The sequence below is a fragment of the Rhinolophus hipposideros genome (genome assembly GCF_964194185.1).
Source record: "Rhinolophus hipposideros genome assembly, chromosome: 23".
NCBI classification, from domain to species: Eukaryota; Metazoa; Chordata; class Mammalia; order Chiroptera; family Rhinolophidae; genus Rhinolophus; species Rhinolophus hipposideros.
This window is the reverse complement of record NC_138069.1, coordinates 2,200,769-2,221,058: the sequence shown is the minus strand read 5'-3', so window position 1 is coordinate 2,221,058 and position 20,290 is coordinate 2,200,769. Positions and strand designations below refer to the sequence as shown.

The 20,290-nt window shown below is 52.9% G+C and overlaps 1 protein-coding gene across 4 annotated transcripts; it reads left to right on the top strand.

The window, feature by feature from the left end:
• Window positions 1–2,635: 2,635 nt before the first annotated feature.
• ARF1 (ARF GTPase 1) lies at window positions 2,636–19,893 on the top strand. Of its 4 annotated transcripts, XM_081035142.1 has the most exons (6): window positions 7,285–7,360; window positions 8,285–8,357; window positions 17,251–17,435; window positions 17,513–17,623; window positions 17,701–17,825; window positions 17,947–19,893. In XM_081035142.1, exons 3-6 carry the CDS (start codon window positions 17,288–17,290, stop codon window positions 18,106–18,108), a joined length of 546 nt encoding a protein of 181 aa, XP_080891268.1. In that variant the 5' UTR covers window positions 7,285–7,360; window positions 8,285–8,357; window positions 17,251–17,287; the 3' UTR covers window positions 18,109–19,893. The 4 variants fall into 4 exon arrangements, with proteins under 4 accessions (XP_080891267.1, XP_080891269.1, XP_080891270.1 ...); XM_081035141.1 differs by lacking the exons at window positions 7,285–7,360; window positions 8,285–8,357 and adding an exon at window positions 2,636–2,860; XM_081035143.1 differs by lacking the exons at window positions 7,285–7,360; window positions 8,285–8,357 and adding an exon at window positions 2,837–3,002.
• Window positions 19,894–20,290: the final 397 nt, after the last annotated feature.

Here is a 20,290-nt window from a genome sequence, read left to right as displayed (position 1 = left end):
CAAGTGGGGAACAGCCTTAGCCTATCCCAGGAATGGGAAGGAGCTCTGTCTGTGAACTGGGCCAGGGCCAGGGGACCATAGTAGGGATGCAGGAAAGGGAGCAGCCGGCAGGAAATGGGGAAACTGAGGCAGGTACAGGTATGGGGAAAACAGGTGATGCTCAGAGGGCCCGAGGAGAGAGGCCTCTGACGTGCGTGGAATTAGGCTGTGCCCTCAGCTGCTGTGTGGCTGCAGGTGTGCCCACAGGTTTTCCACATGACCAGAGTGGCACAAGTCAAGGTAGGGCTGCCCTGGGTGTGGCCATGGGGGTTGCGTAGGTCCCCTCCCGGGGCCCACACGGTCAGAACAGCCATAATAATTCCTGCACCAGGAGGGCTATGCAGGAGAGTGGGCTTTGGGGGAGGGCCTGTAAGAGAAGGGAACAGGACTGTGAGAAGGGCAGGGCCCTCTCCACACCACCCATCAAGACAAAAACCTGTCTCAGGGTCCCCTCTGGGCTCAGGTCTGTAGAGGTCAGCCCAATGGGGCCAGGAGCAGGTGGCTGAGTGCAGGGAGCCAGAGGGCCTCCTTTCCCCCCACCATCCAGGGAAACCTTTAAGAGGATAAAGTTCTGCAACTAGGTGCTGGATGTTGAGTGTGTTAACTAAGTAGTGAGCTCCCTTGTCACTGGAGGAGTCCAAGATGACACTGCGACCTGCAGAGGCACTGAGCTCCAGTGTCCTGAGGGGCAGGGCGGGGCGGGGGCAGAGTGAAGGTGCAGCCACAGGCACGGTAGGGGCTGAGTTCCAGGGGCTGAATCCTAGCTGTGTGAACTTGGCTTGGAATGTCTGAGAGCCCCTTGCCAGGTGTGAATACTGCTCACCTCACAGGTACCGCACACAGAAACTGCAGAGGTGCTTGCCAGCTCAGGTCCTGGAAAGTGTGAACATTTCCTACCCCCGCTTTCATCCTGCCCCTGCTCTTTTGCTCTGGCTGGCCTTCCATCTGTTCCTCTAGCCACCTTCCCAGGGGGTCTTACTGTTCAGCATCCCTGTGTATGACTTGGTCCTTGGCCTACGGACCCCCAGAGGCGAGCAGCTTAATCCCAGATCCCAACAAGCCCCCCATGGTGGTCAGGCTGGAGTGAGGATCTGGGCTGGGGGCTTCAGCTGATTGTGGAGCCACCTCTAATAGAGGCCCTCTAGCGTGCTCGTCTCGCCACCTCCTGGCTGAAGGTGGGCGGGCACCCAGCTCAGTCTGTCCCCAGGGTGTCCATCCCCAGACCCAGTGGAAGAGGGGCAAAGGTCCTGGCTCCCTACATAACCTCAGGTAAGTACCTGAGCCTCTGTTTCCCCAGGTAACTGCCTGGCACTTCCTGGCTCCCTGATGGGTCCCTACTGGGGTCAGAGCTGGGCCCCCCACACCTGTGTGACCTTGAAGATGCCCTCTTTTCCCAAAGTGGAAGCCAAATCAGGACAGAATCAGGAGGAATGTAAATTCCTTGACCTTTGGCAGATATGCAGGAATCCATTTTTTTTAACTGTGTGTGTATCTTTCACATGCTCCTTTCTGTATGTATTTTTCACAACTAAAAAAATTTCAAAGGACACATGGTCACGTCCAGATGCCTGGCCCTGGGTCAGCCCTCCAGGGCAAGGAGTGAGCACCACCAGAACGTCTGTGCCCCTCTCGGAGGTACAGAGCCGAGGCACTTCGCATGAGCATTTTTGAAATGTTCCGGCCTAGCGCGGTGGGGCGCCGCAGCCGCAGAGCGGACGTCCAGAAGTCAGGTCTGGGGGAGGCCGGGGCTGCCTGGGAGGATTCGGCAGCCGCTGGAGGGCGGGTGAGGTCCCAGCCGGCCCACAGGGAACAAGTGAGCAAGGTGGGCAAACGGCCCCCAGCCAGGCCCAGAACACCCCGGGCCTTCCTCCGTCACGCAGGCCTCTGGGCCACGGAGCCTGGGACCTACCTGCGACCCCCCACAACACTCAGCGCGCGGAGCGTCAGAGCTTCCCAGCAATCTCCCCAACACCTCCGGCGTGGGGGCCCCTCGCAGAAGCACGAGGGTGGGGGGGGAGCTCAGGTAGCAGAAGGGGTGGGCCAAGGTCCGTGGGAGGCCAGAGTAAGGTCCCAAGTGGGAGCCAGCGAGCCCGGAGAACGTGAGAAGGGCCCCGACGGTCGTCGCCTCCCTTCTGACCAGCCCCAGGAGGCTCCCCGGAGGAGGGAGCGCCTCCTGTCACCTGCATCGCAGCTCAGCGGCCTCCCGGAAGCAGCGCTGTCTCCCCGCTCGGACCGTGCTACTGTAAGGCTTCTTTATTTGATCTGCACAGCCCGCTCCCCCGCGTCGGCCGTCGGGCGCGCACGGGGTTGCGTGGGCCGCAGCGGGTGTCTCCAAGGGGCGAGCACCCCGGGAACCCCACTTCTCGCGGTGGCCTCCAGCTGGAAGCAACGGTTTCCACAGCACCGGGGGACCGCCCTGGCACGGGCGGGGGTCAGGCACCCCGGCGCCGCCGCTCGGGAACCCCAGGGCCGACTCCAAGTTCAGGCTGCATTCGCGAGGTGGCGTGTGAGTTTCCTACGCCGTCTTCCAGGGAGACGCGCGGCGCAGACGCAGGTAGACTTCGCCCCACAGGCGCAGAACTGGGGATGCGCACGCACAGCGGCGGGCGGGGCGTCATCCCGGCGCGCGCTCCCAGCCCCCGCCGGGAAACTGGTCGTGCGCGCCGCGGCAGGGGAGTGGGCGGGGCTGCGGATGGCCCGCCCCATTCCCCAGCGTTCCCCGCGGCAGCAGGCACTGACGTGGCTGCCGTCAGAGCCGCCATCTTGTGGGAGCAAAACCAACGCCTGGCTCGGAGCAGCAGCTGTGCCGCGGCCGCCGAGGGTGAGGCCGGGGCCGGGGGCAGGACTAGGCTGCACGAGTGCCTGCCTACCGCGGCGGGGCGGGAGGGCCGGGGCGAAGCCGGGCGCCGTGGTGAGGGCCGGGGCGAGGCCGGGGCGAAGGCGAGGCTGAGCCGGGAGCTGAGGTGAGGGCCGAGGCTGAAACGAGGCGAGGCCGGGCGGGGGCCCGAGTTTGAAGCGAGTCCGGCCGGGAAGCGAGGCCAAGCTAGGGCGGTGAGGAGCGAGGCGGGGCCGAGTGGAGGCCCGGCTGAGGGCCGTGGCCAGGCGGGGCGGGTGTGCGGCGGGGGACGAGTGCGGGTCGCGTCGAGGACAGGCGGGGGTCGGCGGCGAGGGCGCTGGCCCGCTGGAGTCGTACCGAGTTTGGGGCTGCGTTGAGACCGGGCCGGGGCTCAGCCTCCCGCCAGCCCCCGAGCCCCGGGGCGGGCGCCCGGAAGTGCGGCCTGGCCGCGGGCTCCCCAGGAAGCCCCGCTTCCTGCTCCGCCTCCCGCCTCGGGGTCTCGAGGACCGGGACGCTGGGGCTCCGGCGCGGGACGCGGACAAGGTCACCCGAAGACCAGGGTTTGAGCCCAGTTCCTGTTTGCTGCGGGGCGGGGCGGGGCGCGGCGGGCCTCGCTGTGGCCGACGGCCGGGTCCGGGGGGCGGCGCCGCGCAGGCCGCCGGCGTCAGAGCTCGGCGCGGCCCTTGGCAGCCTCCTTGGCGCCGCGGCGGGGCCGGGAGCGCTGCTGCTGGCTGGCGAGTCTTCGGCCGAGCTGGGACGGACGGGCCGGCGCTCGGGGCGTCCTCGCCGGCGGAGCGCCCTCTCCGTGGCCCCGGCCAGGACGTTGCGGCGCGGGCCGTGGTGGCTTTCGCGGCAGGGCTTGCCGACCGATTCCGGAGCACTTCACATCTTAGCTGGTCAGCCAGGTGGCGCTTCCGAGCTCGGGGACACTGTCCACCTCCGCAAAACACCGCGCTGCTGTTTTAAATGAGTGGAGCGGGGCTGCACGAGAAGTCATTGGCGGGAGAAGACGGAATTCAGACGCCCTGCGGGGCCGCAAAGCCGCCGTGCACAGCTGTGTGGCTGGCGCCTCTGCTGCTGTGCCTTCCAGTGCTCGGCTCTCGTTCTGGGGCAGCGCTTCCTTCTGCCAGCGGTTTGCATGGTGGGCCCTGCGTCTCCGTGTGGCGTGTGTGTGCGTGTGCGCGCGTGTGTGTGTGTGGCGTCCGTCTGTGACCGGCGCGGGCCCACGGCGGCCCCCTGCCCTCTGCCGGGGCCGCTCCCAGTACCGAGCACACAGGAGTTTGCAGCAACCTCCGTGAGGAGTGGAAACTGTGAGAGCTTGAACGCGTGGTGTTAGTAGCCAGCTGGGTCCAGAATGAGGAGGAATTGAGTGTGTATGTTAATTGCAGCTCTGGCCACCGTGCTAGAGTGTGCTGCTTTCTTCCATAAAGGCTTTCTCCTCGTATCCGGCGGAGCGGAGCTGTGCCTCTTCACACGCGGCCCTGTCTTCAGGAATGTCCTGTTGAGAATCAGTCCGTAGCACTTGGGCATTACACACAGCATATCTCCTTTGAGGGCTGTCTTCAGATTTGCTGTATTCAGGATTGCTACTTCAGAAAGACAAAATGCTTGGTTTGGATACTAGCTGACTCACACAGTGTCTGCTCATCACTGAAAGTAGAAAGCAAAAACTGATTGTGTGTTCCTCACAGTTCTGCTTTTTAATTCATGTGGTCCAACTATTTGCTTTGCCTCTTGCACAACATGAAGAGGACATTCAGACCTGCTAGGCTGCCTCCACCACAGACTAGATGGGCTTGAAACTACAGGAAGGTACATTTTGATTTATTTGTAGACTTCAGTGGAATTCCGTGTGGACCGTTGGCAGCTGGGGTGATAGCCAGAGTCAGACAGGCACAGGAGTAAACCTAACCAAGGGAAAAAGCCTGTGCACATTCATCAGTAGTACGTTCACTTGGTTTGAGAGAGCTGAACCAGTTTTCTTCGCATTCCCCCAATTGAGTGTTCTCTTGACATATGAATTTAAACCTGCTCTTGATCTCAGGTCAGGCTTACCGAGTGTTTCTGCAGCCTCCCTAAGGGTTGTGCTCATTTACTGAGCACCTAGCTGTTCAGACCCCGGCTAGCCTGGGTTTGTGAAACCATTCATCCTTCTCTGTGCATGTTGTCCTATCCATATTCTCTCCTTTGACCTTCCAACCTTTGTAGAATTAGGAAAATGAAAGGAAATAAAATCCATATCTGTTAGTGGTTAGGAGAGAAACATGAAAAATTCCCTTCATTTAGGATCTTAAAATTAGATAGGAACTTATGTTGCACTCTGTTCCTCACTGGCGTGGATGGTGTTAGATATGTCCTCCCAGCACTGTCCGAAGTGGTCTTTTGGAAACAATTTTACCTATTAGTGGACTAGGTGTAACCTTTCCTCTGGTAAGTAAAGGACGGCTAGGCGATGTGTGCGTGCGTGGGTGGGTGGGGGGTGATTCCAGGTCTCACATATAACACCTCAGCTCATTTCCTTCATCCTTGGGTTTTATCGTTTTGTGTGTGTTAGAAACTGTTTAAAATATGGTTACACTGCATATGTCATAACTACAGCTGTGTTACTGTTCTGGAAGGTGGTTCAGAATTCTCAGATGGATCAGATGGCCTGATTAGGTAGGGGAAATGTGGCAAAATTTAACACAAAAACATTAAAGCTCCCTATTTCCAGGAAAGTCTCTTAGGCCCTCACCCAGAGTCCTGTCACCTCAGTTTCCTTACATGAGTTGGAAGGAACGGTGAGTCTGTCTGATGCAGGAACCTAACCTCCTTGTTCCTAACAGACCCCTGTTTCCTGATTTATTTATTTTTTGCACACAGTGGCAACAAGAGCTTGGCAACAGGAGCTCGGCAGCCTGTCGTTGGCAAGCAGAAAGGGGAGAGACAGAAAAAAGCAGATACTACACACATAGCAGTTGGGAATGATTCTGTTCAGGAGGCAAACGTTTTTATACATCTCTGAGGCCACAGCGGTGACTATCAGTGTAAGGCATAAATTGATGGAGGCCCGGGTATGATCACACATATTTTCAGAAGTTAAAGTGTAGTATATTTGGGAAACATTAATTAATGTTTAATCGTAATTTGGTAAGTGTTGCTCCTCAAAGGGATGTTAGCAAGTCATGTAAAATAACTAACGTCTTTCAGTTTGTGTCATACGTCGGATTATTTTTGCAGTGCCACGTATGGGAGCTAAACAGGAAGCTTAGTGGTTCTAGTTCTCTAAGATCCTAAAATTTTTTTAATGTGAAGTTTTTTTGAATATCCCATCAGTGAGACTTCAATACAAATGGCCAAGAAAACAATTTCAAGACTGTCTAGATTCATTCATGAAGAATAGGAATAAAGGCAAAGTTAGATGTACTAGCAGTTTGATCACAGGATTCAGAATAAAGGATGTCTTAAAAATTGCTGTTAATAGTGTGTTTTCCTGTGAAATTTCCTCTCTGTGGGTGAGTGTGCAGTTCCTAATTAAATGATCAGATTCATTAATTTATATTTAAAATATTACATCTTTGGCAGTTTGGGTGGTGAGACATAGCTTAAAATAATGACAACTTTTAGCGTTATTCTTCTGTCAAAGTGGTACAGTATCTTGCCAATTCCTGGGGAGATCACAGAAAATGTGTTCTTAGTCACCAGTTGCAGGCATCTAGGGGCAGGTGTAGGCAGCAGGTTGTGCACACACCCCTCCCATATACTGCACAGTGCTGTGATGGTCCTCTTTGCCCTGAGTAGTCACAGTGTCTTCATAGCCCTGGTCTCCTCAGTGGAATGTCCAAGGAATGTTCCCACTAAGAACCCTGGTGAATGCACTCTTACTCATTTTCTCCTCTCTGATGGTTACTCCTTTGGATGCCAGGGAGGTGCCCAGTGGAGGAAGATGAGTGGAGGTGGAGAGGAAAGTGGGTTCTGGGCAGAGGGGCCCCACTACTGAGTGTGGGGTGGGGTGGGAATGCAGGGCCCTGGCAGTGAGCAGAAGGGGAAGGCAGGCCAACAGGAAAGGTGCAGGTGCTGAATGCCGCCTATTAGGAGGGCGGGGCGTGAGGTGAGCATGGGGGGTGAGAAGAGGTGGGAAGGAGCAGAGTCTTGTGGGTCTGGGAGAACAGGAAGCTTCTCCCAGGCAGGGGAACAGTTGAGTGCAGAAGCCCTGCGATGGTTTTGGAGACCTGCCAGGAGCAGAGTGGGGAAGCCTGCTGGTGTGTGCCAATGGACCTTGGAGGGGCTAGCCCGCCCACACCCCCGGAAAGTATTTGGGGAATTTGTGAGAGCGGCAGGAACACATTTTGTGTGACATTCATATCTTAAACCTAATTCAGTTTTATGTGCAGAGACAAAACTTTTATTTTTTTGCATGGTTTTAATAGGTGTTCTGAATTTTCCAGGAAAGAAATTACCTCGTAAATCGGAGGGAGTGTATTTTGTTTTCTGCAGAACCTTACCGTGAGTTGCTTTCTCTTTCTGCTTCATGGACACAACAGGCCCCGAGTGTCTGAGCTGCCGGCACAAGTGCTGTCAGTGTGCGTTGCAGCAGGCTCCATGAGGTGGTTCTCTGACAGCCTCCCTGAGCTGGCGGTGTGGTCGTGCCCAGCATTGAAGCATGTATTTTATTCTAAGTCACTGTCCTTCATTTCCCCGTTATATTACAGTTGGGCAGCATGGTGGGTGTTTCGCAGTCAGTGCATATGTTGGTGTGTTGCCTGCTGGTTTCCTTTTGGGATGGTAGAGGTGGCTCTGTGAAGCACCACTGGGGCGCGGGTTCTGACCTGTGTAAGGGCCAACTTAGCATGCGGTGCTCAGTCATCTGATTTATCCTACAGGCCCGTCTTGTGGGCAGGAACAACACCTGTGGGGTGGAAGCTACAGGCTGTAGGCATGCCAGAGGGGAGATGAGAGGGCCCCCTGCCAGGGCACCGGCAGGGGGTGGTGTGGACGCACCTTGCGAAGAGAGAGGCAGGGCTTGCTGTTAAAAGCAGATAGACTTGGGGATGAAAGGGGCAGAGAGAGGGATTGTGGGTGTCTCTGGGGTTTGGGTCTCAGTAACTTGGAGGAAGTTGCTCAGTGTTAAAGTGGGGAAGGGTGGGCCCTTTATGTAGGAGGGGTTAGATTTTGATGGGAGGTTTGTTTGTATGTCGAGGGGATGGTAGGAAGGAGTCTGGAGGTGAGACGTGGGTCTAGCTGGAAATAGAAAAATGGGGGTCATGTGTAGGGGCCATACTTTCCTGAGAGTGAATGGTTGAGAGGAGTCCTGGGGTGTGAAAGTAGAAGACGCAGGACATGTTGGGACCTCTGGGAGGTTTTAAGCAGAGGATGGCATGAAAAGTGTGTGAGTGAGATAGCCCTGACACTAGCACTTTCCTGTCTTAGGTGTGACCAGAGGTTGGAAGAGGCCTGGTGAGAAGTTGCTGTGGCCTCCCGGGCAAGACCAGCTTCTTGGAGGGTGAGGTGGAGGGCGTCCTGAACCCCTGAACCTCTTGAGTGTTGTGAGCTGGCTGCCTCCCTGACGAGGGTCACAGGAGGAGGGGCCGGTGGGGGGGCTTGCCTCAAAGGTGGGGGGAGCTAGTGGAGGTTTTCAACCCGTGCTGCCACTTTACTGTGTCTTCCGGAAGCCATCTCTCAGAAAAAGAGGTGGGGCTGCAATTTTTTAAATTTTGTTCTCAAAATGAAAGATCTCTGAAAGCAAAAATCAAGTTGGAGATTGGTTTAATCCCTCACGAAAGCCCCTGTCGAGAAAGCCTCCGGGGACCAGCTGCTACTCTTGAGTGCTTGAAGGGGCTCTGAGGGCTTGTGCTATGGTTCCCGTTCTCTTCAAGGGTGTGGAGAGGGGTCTCAGAGACCCACTCTAGTGCGGGGAGAGGGTCTGTCTGCACAGTGCGTGTGGGCGGCTGCTTTGAGAAGGCACCAGAACAGAGACTGCAGAGGCTTCAGCACGTTTGCAATGACCACATGATTAACGAAGTGGAGTGACAAAGACAAATGAATGGAATTTACTTCACAACAGAAATCAGAATCCTGAAGCGTTTTCTTTTCGTGTTCTCACTACTAGCACTGAAACCCAAGACTGTTGTGACTGGTGTGCCTGCCCTTTCTCTGTCAGGGCTGTGGGGGGGTCGGCACCTGAATGTGTGCATATCTGCATTGAGAGGGCCGCAGTGTCACTGAGGAGCAGCAGCCTTTGACGTTGCTTGACCCAGAGGCCTCTAAGCCAGGGGTGTCCAAACTTTTTTCAACGGTTTTCACCAAGGGCCATATGCGGTAAAACACACAAACAGCCGGGCCACTCACTCGAGGTGAAGTACGTATTGCCTCACCTGGTTTATTTAAGTAAACTAAACATATTTTTGGAATTTGCTGCAGGCCAATTAACAATGGATCGTGGGCTGCAGTTTGGACACCCCTGCTCTGAAGCTCTAGTTTATTGATACGGTGAGGTGGAAGGCAGACATCAGCATTCTCCATTTTCTCCATATGTTAGTTGGAGTCACTGAGTATTGCTAGCCTCTATGTGCCCAGTGCTGTTCTCCTGGCACAGCTACTCCTTTTCTGAATGGTGACTATTGGCCCAGTGGTCTTTGCAAGTGTGCGCTGAAAATAGAGGAAAGGACCACTTCCTGTGGAAGGTGGTGGCTGGCATCTAAGCTTGGCTGCAGAGGTTGAGGGAAGGGCCGAGTGGACACAGCTTGAAGAATCAAAGGTGTGGCGAAGGCGCTGGGGTCAGAACATGCCCAAGCACCTTGCTGAGGCCTCCAAACCAATCCCAAACTGCTGGTCCTCTGGTTCCTACTGGGTGGGATTGAAAGACAATTGTAACTGACTTCCAAAGGACCACTAATAATCTGCACTATTAGTGAGGGGTTGGTGCTGGGTGGTAGGACACTTTTCCGGGTGTCTGGGTGGTTTAGAGTTGCCCATGGTTTCTCAAGTCCCGCTTTGCAATTTTAGTCATGAGTTTAGTTTTCTCCATTTTAAGTTTATTGCACATTTTATGTTGTGGTTTGACACAAAATAGTATTTTTTTGTCTTTATTTTTTCCAGTAACAAGTCCCTCAGACAACTGCGTTTGGGGTCAGACAGAAGGTATCTGCGCCCTTACCGCCAGAGTAGAGGTGTTCATTAGGGTCTAGTATGCTGGTGGCTTCTCAGCAGATGGCGAGAGACCTGCAGGACCTGGAAGCCTGGCCAGCACTGTTGTCGCATCCTACAGGACATAATACTCAGATGGGCCTCAGGGGACCAGGAATATAGTTTTACTCTGAAAGTCTTCCTGCCCAGGGACAAATTAGGGAGGAAATACAGAAGAGGAGCCGGCATCTGCCACAAAGACAGGTGCACACAGCTGTGAGAGCTGTTCCAGGCACAGCTCTGAGGGAGACCTGAGCCGTGCGTCTCCTCCATCCTGGATTCACTCCAGGGGAGGCCATGTGACATTTGGGTTCAGTGTCCCACATGGATATTGTTTTCGTTTGGGCTAGCCCATCTGGTTATTTACCCCATCTGTAGATTTCAGAATGACAAACGTGTTTGATGAATTGCTTTGAGGACAGTAAAACTTTAAGACTGAATAAGGGGGAACTACAAAACATAAATATGTTCAATTAAATGCTTTGATTTTTGTAGTTAGTAGTGAGTAGGATTGATTACAGTTAAGCTGTTCCCACGTGCCTCGTGGTTGGTGTGTGCCTGTTCAGCCACACAATGACAGTGGTGTCCATGTTACTGTAGACCAAGAGCCACATTCATGAATGAAATTCATTTCTTCATTTCTAGCTGTCATTTTAAAGAATTTCATCTTGAATCTTAAGCTGGCAAAGAGCGATCAAAATTGAAATTCACTGGTTGCTCCTCCTAAGAATTGGATCTGACAGGTAATGCCCTCCTTCAGGTATGGGAGGCACCGTGTGAGCCTAGGATGTGTTAGGTACCAGCCCGCCAGTGTTAGAATGCTGGCCTTTGGGTGTGGGGGGAGGGGTGGGAGGATCCTGCACAGAGGCCACCCCAAGTGCCTAATTGGTTCCTGCAAAGCATCCTGGAAGTTTTGTTCTGAAACGCAACCATCTCTTCGTTGGAACTCATCTTTAGATGCAGACCAGAATGGTACAGTTCAGAAATACTGTTGCATGTTTTTCTATTTATTGAAAGTTTCGGGGGGGGACGGGTGTGTGTGTGGGGGGTCAAAAAGTACAAACTTCTAGTCATAAGATAAATAAATTCTGGGGTATAACATACAGGGTGGTGACTGTAGTGAACACTGCTGTACCGTACATCTGGAGGTTACTAAGACAGCAGACCTTAAAAGTTCTCATTACAAGAAGAAAAATGAGCTGTGATGTGATGGATGTTAACTAGACTTTTTGTGGTGATCAGTTCACAATATGTGCGCATACCAAATCATTATGTTGTACACCTGAAACTGATACAATGTATATGTCAGTTGTCTGAAGGAGGAGACAAGAAGTTTGTGAACTTAGATTCATTGAGTGTCTCAGGCTGAGTGTTCTTCTGAGCATGTTATTGATGCATATCTTTGTCACAGTTGTGTTAGGCCTGTGAGGTGTATATGCTTATCACTAGTACCTTCAGTTTTTCTCTTACACTGATTTTTATAAAATAGGGATAAAATGGAATGCACTACTCAATTGGGGAAGAACATCAGAGCTACAGAGATGGGATGTTGGGCTTCCAGGCAGGGTTAATGGCTTGAGGCTTTATTTTGCTGGTGTGCTGGAGCCCCCAGGTGATGTATAAAAAGCAGTTGGCAGCAATTATGACATGTGACTATATCATCGGTGAATGTAGAGGATGCCTCTTTAAAATTAAATCCTATGTGTTAGGGGTGAATTGGGCTTTCGAGTGATGGATAATCGAAACACACGTGACTGCTAGAGGCAGTTGCTCATTCATGAAACTCGTAATTAAAGAAAATGTGTAATGTATATCAGTTCCTCAGGGGAATCACTTTGTTAACTTGCCTCAGATATTAAAACAGATGATGAACTATTGGGCTGTACATTTTACTCATACCTCAAGAAACTTGACTTTGAAAAAGAAAAAAGCTCTGATGTCACGCAGCGTTTCATTCAAGCAAGGGATTCATCCACTGAATCCCCACTTACAGAGACCAACGCCGCCCGTCACCCCCACGCCACGGAGTGGGGTGCAGCCCTCACTTTGCGCCTCCCTGGATCACAGTTTCGTTTCCCAGGCCTCATCCCACATTCATTGGTGGTGTCCTCTTCCTGGTGATCCCAGCTGTGCAGGTCATCTTAGTGTTCACGCTTACAGAGATTCCGTTACGTAAGTCAGCTCTAATGGTTTCAGAACACATGGCAGACTTCCCTTCTGCAGAGGCAAGCTATACAACTCTGATCGCAGACGAGGGCTGAAACCACTGAGGCTTGTAGGAGATGCCGAGGGCACAGCTAGAGGTCACAGGTACACTTATTTCTCTTCCGTAGCTAAAGCAGTCATGCTGGATTCATTTATTGCAGTGGGGGGTGAGTGTTTTTCCCTGGGAGGCACCATCGCTGGCCTGGCCTTAGCCTTGTATATCTTTGCATGCAGGAATGCAGCCAGCCAAATTGTGTCGTATTCTTGGCTTTAATGCTGGAATGCCCAGAGGCTGCGTCTGGTCTTGTTACTCTGCTTAGGTCTTCTAGATTGGTCAAGAGCCGATGCAGACTCATGGCGGCAGGGTAGGGGGGGTTCTTCTGAGAAAGTCTGTGTCTTCTCTGCTCACTAATACAAGAAATCATTACCATGAACCTGAAGAACCGGTTTTGACTTGTGTGAGGAGTTCTGGTGGAGGAAAAGGTTTGGAATAGTACCTGGGCTGGGCATCCTACAGGTTGGAACCTGTGCCAAGAGGCCACAGCATGACTCCAGTGGCCAGTTTCTTCTACAATAGATAGGTCTGGGTCTCTGAAAAAGCAGTGAACAATGCTGGCGGGACAGGCCAGGAGCCACCAGGGTCCCTGCATCAGGTGCAGGGTGAGTACAGATGCTTGTGGAGAGACTCAAGTACTGTGAGTTACAGCTTCTTAAATCCGAGACTTGGTGCTCGTCTCCATCCTGGTTCTGCCACCAAGCGTGACTCCTTCCCCCATCCTTCCTCCAGGATTTTGATCTGTTTAGAAACTGAATGGGGAGGGCAGGGACTGACCATGTTGGTTAGCGCGCATCGACTCAGGCCCAGGGAAGAGGTAGAGGCTGGCATCCAGGCGTGGGTGGCTTTACCTGGAGATGTGCCCTCCACCCAAGTGGGGGTTAGGGAGGGTACAGATAACCTTTGGTGCTCAGGTTTTTGTGTCCGTTTTTGTGAAGGAGATGCTTTCACAATAAAACAAGCATAAACAGCAGTTCTCCATCCTGCTTCTCAGGGACAGCCCCTTTCATCGTTGGGCTGTAGTCCATATTTTTAAATAAATGTATCCTATTTGAGAGGTGAGGCTTGGCCCTGAACACCACAAGTTCTGGCCTTCGCAATAACAGTAACGGTATCACAACTGAGTAAATGTTGTTCACTGCTGAACCAAGTGGTGCCTTGACTGCCTTATATTTTCCCACAGGAAATCCTAAAACAATCTCCTTTTTGTTTTCATCCTTGGATTTTTTTCTATGTACCTGTCATTAGTTTTTCCCAATTCCCCTGGAATTGCCAAGCCCCATGTTGAAACCACCTAGGTAATGTGTTCCCCTTTCTCCTCTCTGCCTTCCTGCTACAGTCTGGGCTGGCTGCTCGTCAGGCCTGCTTCTGTGTTTCCCCATCGCTCCAGGGGCTTTCCTGGCCTGAGGCAACCTGGCATTTCTCTCCTGATGTTTGCTCTGCCTTTACACGTAATCCATACTTTGGCTGATATCCCTGGATGCTAAGTTTCAGGTGCTTTCATCCTTGGTGTTCTAGAATTTAGTGTGCCTGTTTCAGTCTTAGATGTTAATTTCTTTCGTTTTTTAAATAAATTTTTTAAAAGACTTTTTTAGGTGGGGGAGCAAGCAGTTCTAGGTTTGCATCAAAATTGAGGGGAAGGTGCACAGATTTCCCATACACCGTGGGCTCCCACCATCTACTTCACCAGGTGGTGCATTTGTCACAACAGGAAACTTCCATGGACACATCGTCACCCAGAGTCCGTGGCTTACATTAGGCGTGCTCGTGGAGTTGGACCTGCTGCGGGTTTGGGCAAATGGACAATGCCATGGTCCACCATTGCAGTCCCGTGCAGAGTAGTTTCACTGCCCCCAAATCCTCTGTGCTCAGCCTGTTCATCCCTCCCTATCCCCCCACCCCTGGAAATCCTGATCTTTGTACTGTCTCCGTAGTGTTTACCTTTTCCAGAATGTCAGGTAGTTGGAATCGTACAGTATGTGGCCGCCTCCGTTTGGCACCTTTCACTCAGTAATACACATTTAAGGTCCCCTCCCCCATGTCTTTTCCTGGCTTGATAGCGGATTTCTTTGTAGTGCTGAGTAATACTCCACCGAATGGATGCCGCGGTTTGTTTGTCCATCCACCTGCTGAAGGACATCTTCGGGGCCCCCAAGTTTTGGCAATTAGGAATAAAGCTGCTGTAAATATCTATGTGCAGGTTTTTGTGTGGACATAAGTTTTCAGTTCCTTTGGGTAAATACCAAGGAGCGCAACTGCTAGATCGTATGGTGAGAGTATGTTTAGTTTTATGAGAGACCACCAAACTGTCTTCTAAAGGGGCTGCACCATTTTGCGTTCCCGCCATCAGTGGATGAAAGCTCCTGCTGCCCGGCGTCCGCATCCATATTTGTGTTGTCCGTGTTCCGCCTGTGGGCCATTCTACGAGGTGTGTAGTGGTAGTTCATTATTTTACTTTGCATTTCCCTGAGGACGCATGATGTGGAGCATCTTTGCAGGTTCTCATTTGCCATCCGTGTACATCTTTGGGGAGGTGTCTGTTAAGGTCTTTGGCCCAGTTTTTAATCAGGTTGGTTGCTTTCTGATAGGCTTTAAACTGATCTTTGTGTGTTTTGGATGACAGTCCTTTCTCAGATGTGCCTTTTGCAAAAATGTTTTCACCTTCTCTTAACAGTGTCTTTCCCAGAGCAGAAGTTTGTGATTTTGATGAAGCCCAGCTTATCAATTAATTTTTCCTAGATTGTGTCTTTGGTTTTATATCCAAAAAGTCATCACCTGCCAAAAGTAGATGTTGGTCTTTCAATTCTCCTAATTTTCCCTTTCTTATCCATGTTTTTTTGTGTGTGGATTTTTCACTTTGTCACGTCTACTTTGTCGCTCCCTGTGTCCTAACACCTGTTCTTGTTTTCCAGGCCCCACATCCCCACTTGTTGGCACCGGGGTTCGGGGTTTTGTTTGGTTTTATTTTTTTTCCTTTTAAGTACTCTCTGTCTTCTGTCTTGCCTTTCTCCAAATTCCTCTTGGAGGCTTCTTAAAGGGCAACAGGCATGGCTGTTTTGGGAGCCTCCATAAGTCCTTGCTTTAAGGCCACTGGGTCTCCTGGGCCTCCTGTCGAGTACACCCAGCTCCTCTCTGTCCAGCTCATGTACTCGCACACCCTCCTCTGCTTGGGAATCAGAGTCAGAGCCCCTGGCTTAGTTGTTCCAAGGTCGCTTCGCTCCTGAGGACAAGCACAGGGTCAGACCCCACCACCGTGTGTTAGAGCCCAGAATTTGTCTCTCCCCTTTCTGTCCTGGTGGGTTAGCCATCACTTTACTTGTTTATAGTAAAGGTCTTTTTAAACTTAAATTTTTAAATAAAGTTAAAAGGGCACTGAAACCAATTGGAAGGGCTTCACTGGGCTTGTTTGGGACCATTGGAGCATCAAATTCGAAATGGGATTGCTGGTTCTGACCCACTGAGTGAAGTAGAAACACGTGAGTTCATACCCATGTCGCTACCTGGAGGAGGAAAGGTGGTTTCGTACAGCAGAATGCTGACAGCTGGAAGGAATGACTAGGTAGAAAATCATCTTTTGACAGTCATCACGGCAGTAGGTGAGCCAGGAAATGTCGGAGTGCCGAAATGAGAGAGGGTGGACATTTGGTGCGGAGTGGGATGGGCACGTATCATTTAGTGCTCAGGGTGGAAAGAACCTACAGCAGGGAGAACTGGCGACTCCGCCTGTGCCTGTTATCAGGGATGACCTGGGCCTGGTGGGGATCTGGACGTGCCCCCCAGGCCTGGTGCGTGGGGCATGCCTGTGCTAGGCCCTGATGATGTCCTCCAGTGACCTTGACCCCAGCAGCATCTGTCCAAAGACTGGGAGCTCATGGTTACTTCCATGGGCATTTGAGAGAGGGACCTTTTTCCCTAAGTCGTTGTTTGGAAATAAAACAGTTGTGAAAGTGCTGCAGTATGGAGAGGCCAGGCTTGGGTAGCTGTCATGCCCTAGGGGCCATCTGGACCGGAGACCCCGCCTCTGAGAGCCTGCTCTCCCCTAGCCCATGTCTGCCTGGCCCTTCCTGCCAGCTCTCTGACCTTGGGTCACAGCTGGCTTGGTGATGTCCCAGTGATTCTGCTCTGCTGAGTGAGGGGAACCTGGGGTAAGAGTGTGGCCCAGACACGACGTGTATGTTCTCACATGAGCGTGTTGCTACACCACATGTGCCCCCTCCTTTCTGGGGCAGGTGACTTCCTCTGGTGGGAAAGAGTCCCCCTGACAGTGCTCCCCTGGGGCCCTTGTCGTGTCTTGGACTCAGTACCCAGGTGTTGTAAGTCACTGCATCCTGCCTGCAAGTTGAGTGTTGAGCTCTTAGCATGTTAGGAAAGGTTGGCTTCTGGTCCGTGCCAGGGGCCCCTAGCTCCCCACGCATTCATCATCTTGAGTGTGGGCCGTGTTTCACTGGGGCTTGCTGGGGCAGTTAGGAGACACCCAGGGTCCTTGGTGCGATTGTTTCTGGCACCTTGAAAAGCTTTGTGATTGAATGGAGAGGATCTGGCATTCATAGAAAGATGTCAAATGCTCAACGTCCCCTCTTCCCACATGTCAGACATTGCACCCAGTGGCAGGTTCAGTGGACTTAGGGGCAAGTTGCCATGTGGCCTTGGGCCTCACTTCCTGAGACAACGGCAGCTGCTGCCTCAAATTCCTGTCAGCCCTATTCCTAATATTTCCAGACTCTCCCTTCTAAGGGTGATTGGGGGGGCTCCAGAGGCCCATCGAGCAGTACTTTTTCTGTAGCTTGGGAATTGGAATTTCATTAGCTCCTGCCCCTTGAGTTTTCAGGAGGAGGAAGCCGTGTGTCCATCTGTCCGTCTGTGGTGGGAATGTGGGTGGTCTCTGAGCTGCTGTTGCACTGATGGCCCTGGGCAACACAGAGACTGACCTGGGGGCCCCTTGTCTCTGCAGGTTTCTTTGGCCAGTGTCACTCCCTGCAGTCGACAGCATGGGGAATATCTTTGCGAACCTCTTCAAGGGCCTTTTTGGCAAAAAAGAAATGCGCATCCTCATGGTGGGCCTGGACGCTGCGGGGAAGACCACCATCCTGTACAAACTGAAGCTGGGTGAAATCGTGACCACCATTCCCACCATAGGTGAGGAGGCTGGGCTGCTGGGGCCCGGGGGACGGGCAGCTTGAGGGCAGGGCTCACGCTGGGCTGTGCTCCTGCAGGCTTCAATGTCGAGACAGTGGAGTACAAGAACATCAGCTTCACCGTGTGGGACGTGGGCGGCCAGGACAAGATCCGGCCTCTGTGGCGCCACTACTTCCAGAACACACAAGGTGAGGGAGGGGGGTTTATGGCCTTTGGGAGAGCTGGGGTGTTCTCGGCGCCTGCGCTGACGCCTGCTCCTCGGCAGGTCTCATCTTTGTGGTGGACAGCAATGACCGAGAGCGTGTGAATGAGGCCCGGGAGGAGCTCATGCGGATGCTGGCAGAGGACGAGCTCAGGGATGCTGTCCTGCTCGTGTTCGCGAACAAGCAGGTGTGTGCTTGTGTGTGACCAAGCCACCCCGAGGGCCTGAGGGAGTCGTGGGTTGGGTGGGGTGGTGTCTGAATCTTCCTGCTGACCCATGGCTGCCATGCCGCCCTGCCCCTCCCAACAGGACCTCCCCAATGCCATGAACGCAGCTGAGATCACAGACAAGCTGGGCCTGCACTCTCTGCGCCACAGGAACTGGTACATTCAGGCCACCTGCGCCACCAGTGGGGATGGGCTCTATGAGGGACTGGACTGGCTGTCCAATCAGCTCCGGAACCAGAAGTGAGCGGCACTCTTCTCCCCCCACTCCCTCTTCCGCCCTTGCTTTCTTCTCATGTGGCAGACGTGCCCCTGTGGTGTGAGTGCCAGAAGCTGTCTCCATGGTTGGTGCCAGTGTGCTTCGCCATGCTGTACATGTGCAGACGCAGCCTGCAACCGGGTTTTTATTTAATGTAAATAGTTCTTGTTTCCAATGAGGCAGTTTCTGGTACTCTATGCAATATTACTCAGCTTTTTTATTGTAAAAAGAGAATCAACCCACTGTTAGTACTGAGAAGGGATTGTAGGCACCTGGGGCCTCCAGGAGCCGCCGTTAGACCAGCCTGACACTCTTTGAGATTTAGATCTGCGTTGAGATCCATTTTGGTGGTTGGTTTTTAACCCAAACTCAGTGCATTTTTTAAAATAGTTACAAATACAAGATAAGGAGACACTTGAACACACAGAAGGGAGAAATGTGCCTGGTGTAGGTTCTGCAGTAATGGCCTGAGTCCAGGCCACCCTTGGTCTGTCTTCTATCTGGAACGTGTGGCGGGCAGAACCAGCCACGGTATGTTCTGCATGGTCACATACGGTCCCCGTGATTGGCTGGGTCATCCTGCATCCCATAGCGTTTGTGCTTGTACTTGTGCTTACACCACCACCCAGGGGATGGGCTGGGGGCTCTGGCCACTGCTCAGACCCCTCGGAGGGACCCCAGATTTCCCTTGGGTCAGCGTGGGTGCTTTGGTGGGACCACTCTGGCCAGAGCGAGAGCCTTGTGGTCCCCACGCATGTTTGCTCACTCCAGGGTGTCTGGGTCTCACCAGCAGGAGCACAGGTAGATGGGTGGTGGATCATCCTAGAGTCCAGCCCCTTGGAGCCCCCTTCCACATGTGCTTTCACTCCCTCAGCCTGCAAGGGTCAGATTTGCCATCAAAAACGACAACCTCTACTTTTTTTCTTTTGTATTTTGATAAACACTGAAGAAGCTGGAGCTGTTAAACTTTATCTTGAGGAAAACCTCAAAACTGGTTTATCTGGTGTCGTAGAACCTCTTACTGCTTTCAATACACAATTAGTAATCAACTGTTTTGTATACTTGTTTTCAGTTTTCATTTCGACAAACAAGCACTGTAATTATAGCTATTAGAATAAAATCTCTTAACTATTTCATGGCTTTCCAGTGCTTGGGTGCTGCTGACCAAAGGCTGTCTCTCCTGGGACGTAGGCAGGGACAACTTAGGGAGTTTAACCAACCCCTTATCCACCCCATTCCTTCTCTGACTCTTCCCCACTCCAGCCTCACTGTGGCAGCTGTGGGAGGGTGTGTCCAGCACCCTTGTGACGCTCATGGGTTTCACCCTGCTGGCAGTCCAGCCCCCAGTCCTGGTCCCATCTTGGCCATGCCAGGCCATGAGGACTAGCAGGGTCCCTAAGTGGGGTGTGCCCTGGGGTTGTGTGCACCCCCCAGGAGGATGGGAACCCCTGACCTAGCTCCATGTCCTTGCCTGGGGAGCCTTTGCCATGGTGCACACCTGTGCCCAGTTGGGTGCTGTGGGCCCCCTACCTTCTCCTTAGCGGCCGTCCCTGTGACCTAGAGCCCTTCTGGACACCCTTGCTCCGCGGCCAAGCCAAGGTCTAGGTGTACTTCCCCAGAGGCATCAGCCCCATGGGACCCTCTGCCCTGCCCAGCCTGAGATAACAGTCACAGGTTGAGAATCAGAGCTGAGGCTCCAAAGACAATCATTTTTAGTTTTTATTTCTTTAAAAATCAGAAGCAAAATTGAATATATTTCATAAGTGAATCCAACTTGGGTTTTGTCTTTACTCCGATGCAGTTGTAAGATGTAAGTTTTCATTTCTTCTGTGAATGGGGTGGTGAATGGCTAAAGCACACCTCCTGGCTGAAGAGCTGGATGGGGGGGCCGGGGGTGGGGGTGGGGGTGCTCCTGGAACTCCACCCAACCTGGGAGCAGCAGAGCGGACTCAGCAGGCAATTAGGGAGGCATGGGACCAGGGCAGGAGGTGTCTGGGGAATGAGGATGTCTTCAGGTGCAATTCCTGCCCCTCACCCTCCAACTTACACCCCGTCTGGCTGCGCCTCTCTCTGCACTTGCCCGCCTGCAGCTGCTTCCCTCCACCCTCCTGTGCAACAGCAAGTCATCCTCCCAGTGGGGTCTCAGGTGGTCTTGCTGGAACCCAAGGCA

Bases quoted from the DNA above. Each gene is read 5' to 3' on its own strand.
- ARF1 (XM_081035141.1), top strand. From the start codon at position 17,288: ATGGGGAATATCTTTGCGAACCTCTTCAAGGGCCTTTTTGGCAAAAAA. The intron at 17,436-17,512 runs GTGAGGAGGCTG...GTGCTCCTGCAG, and splicing joins GACCACCATTCCCACCATAG to GCTTCAATGTCGAGACAGTG. The intron at 17,826-17,946 runs GTGTGTGCTTGT...CCCTCCCAACAG, and splicing joins TCGTGTTCGCGAACAAGCAG to GACCTCCCCAATGCCATGAA.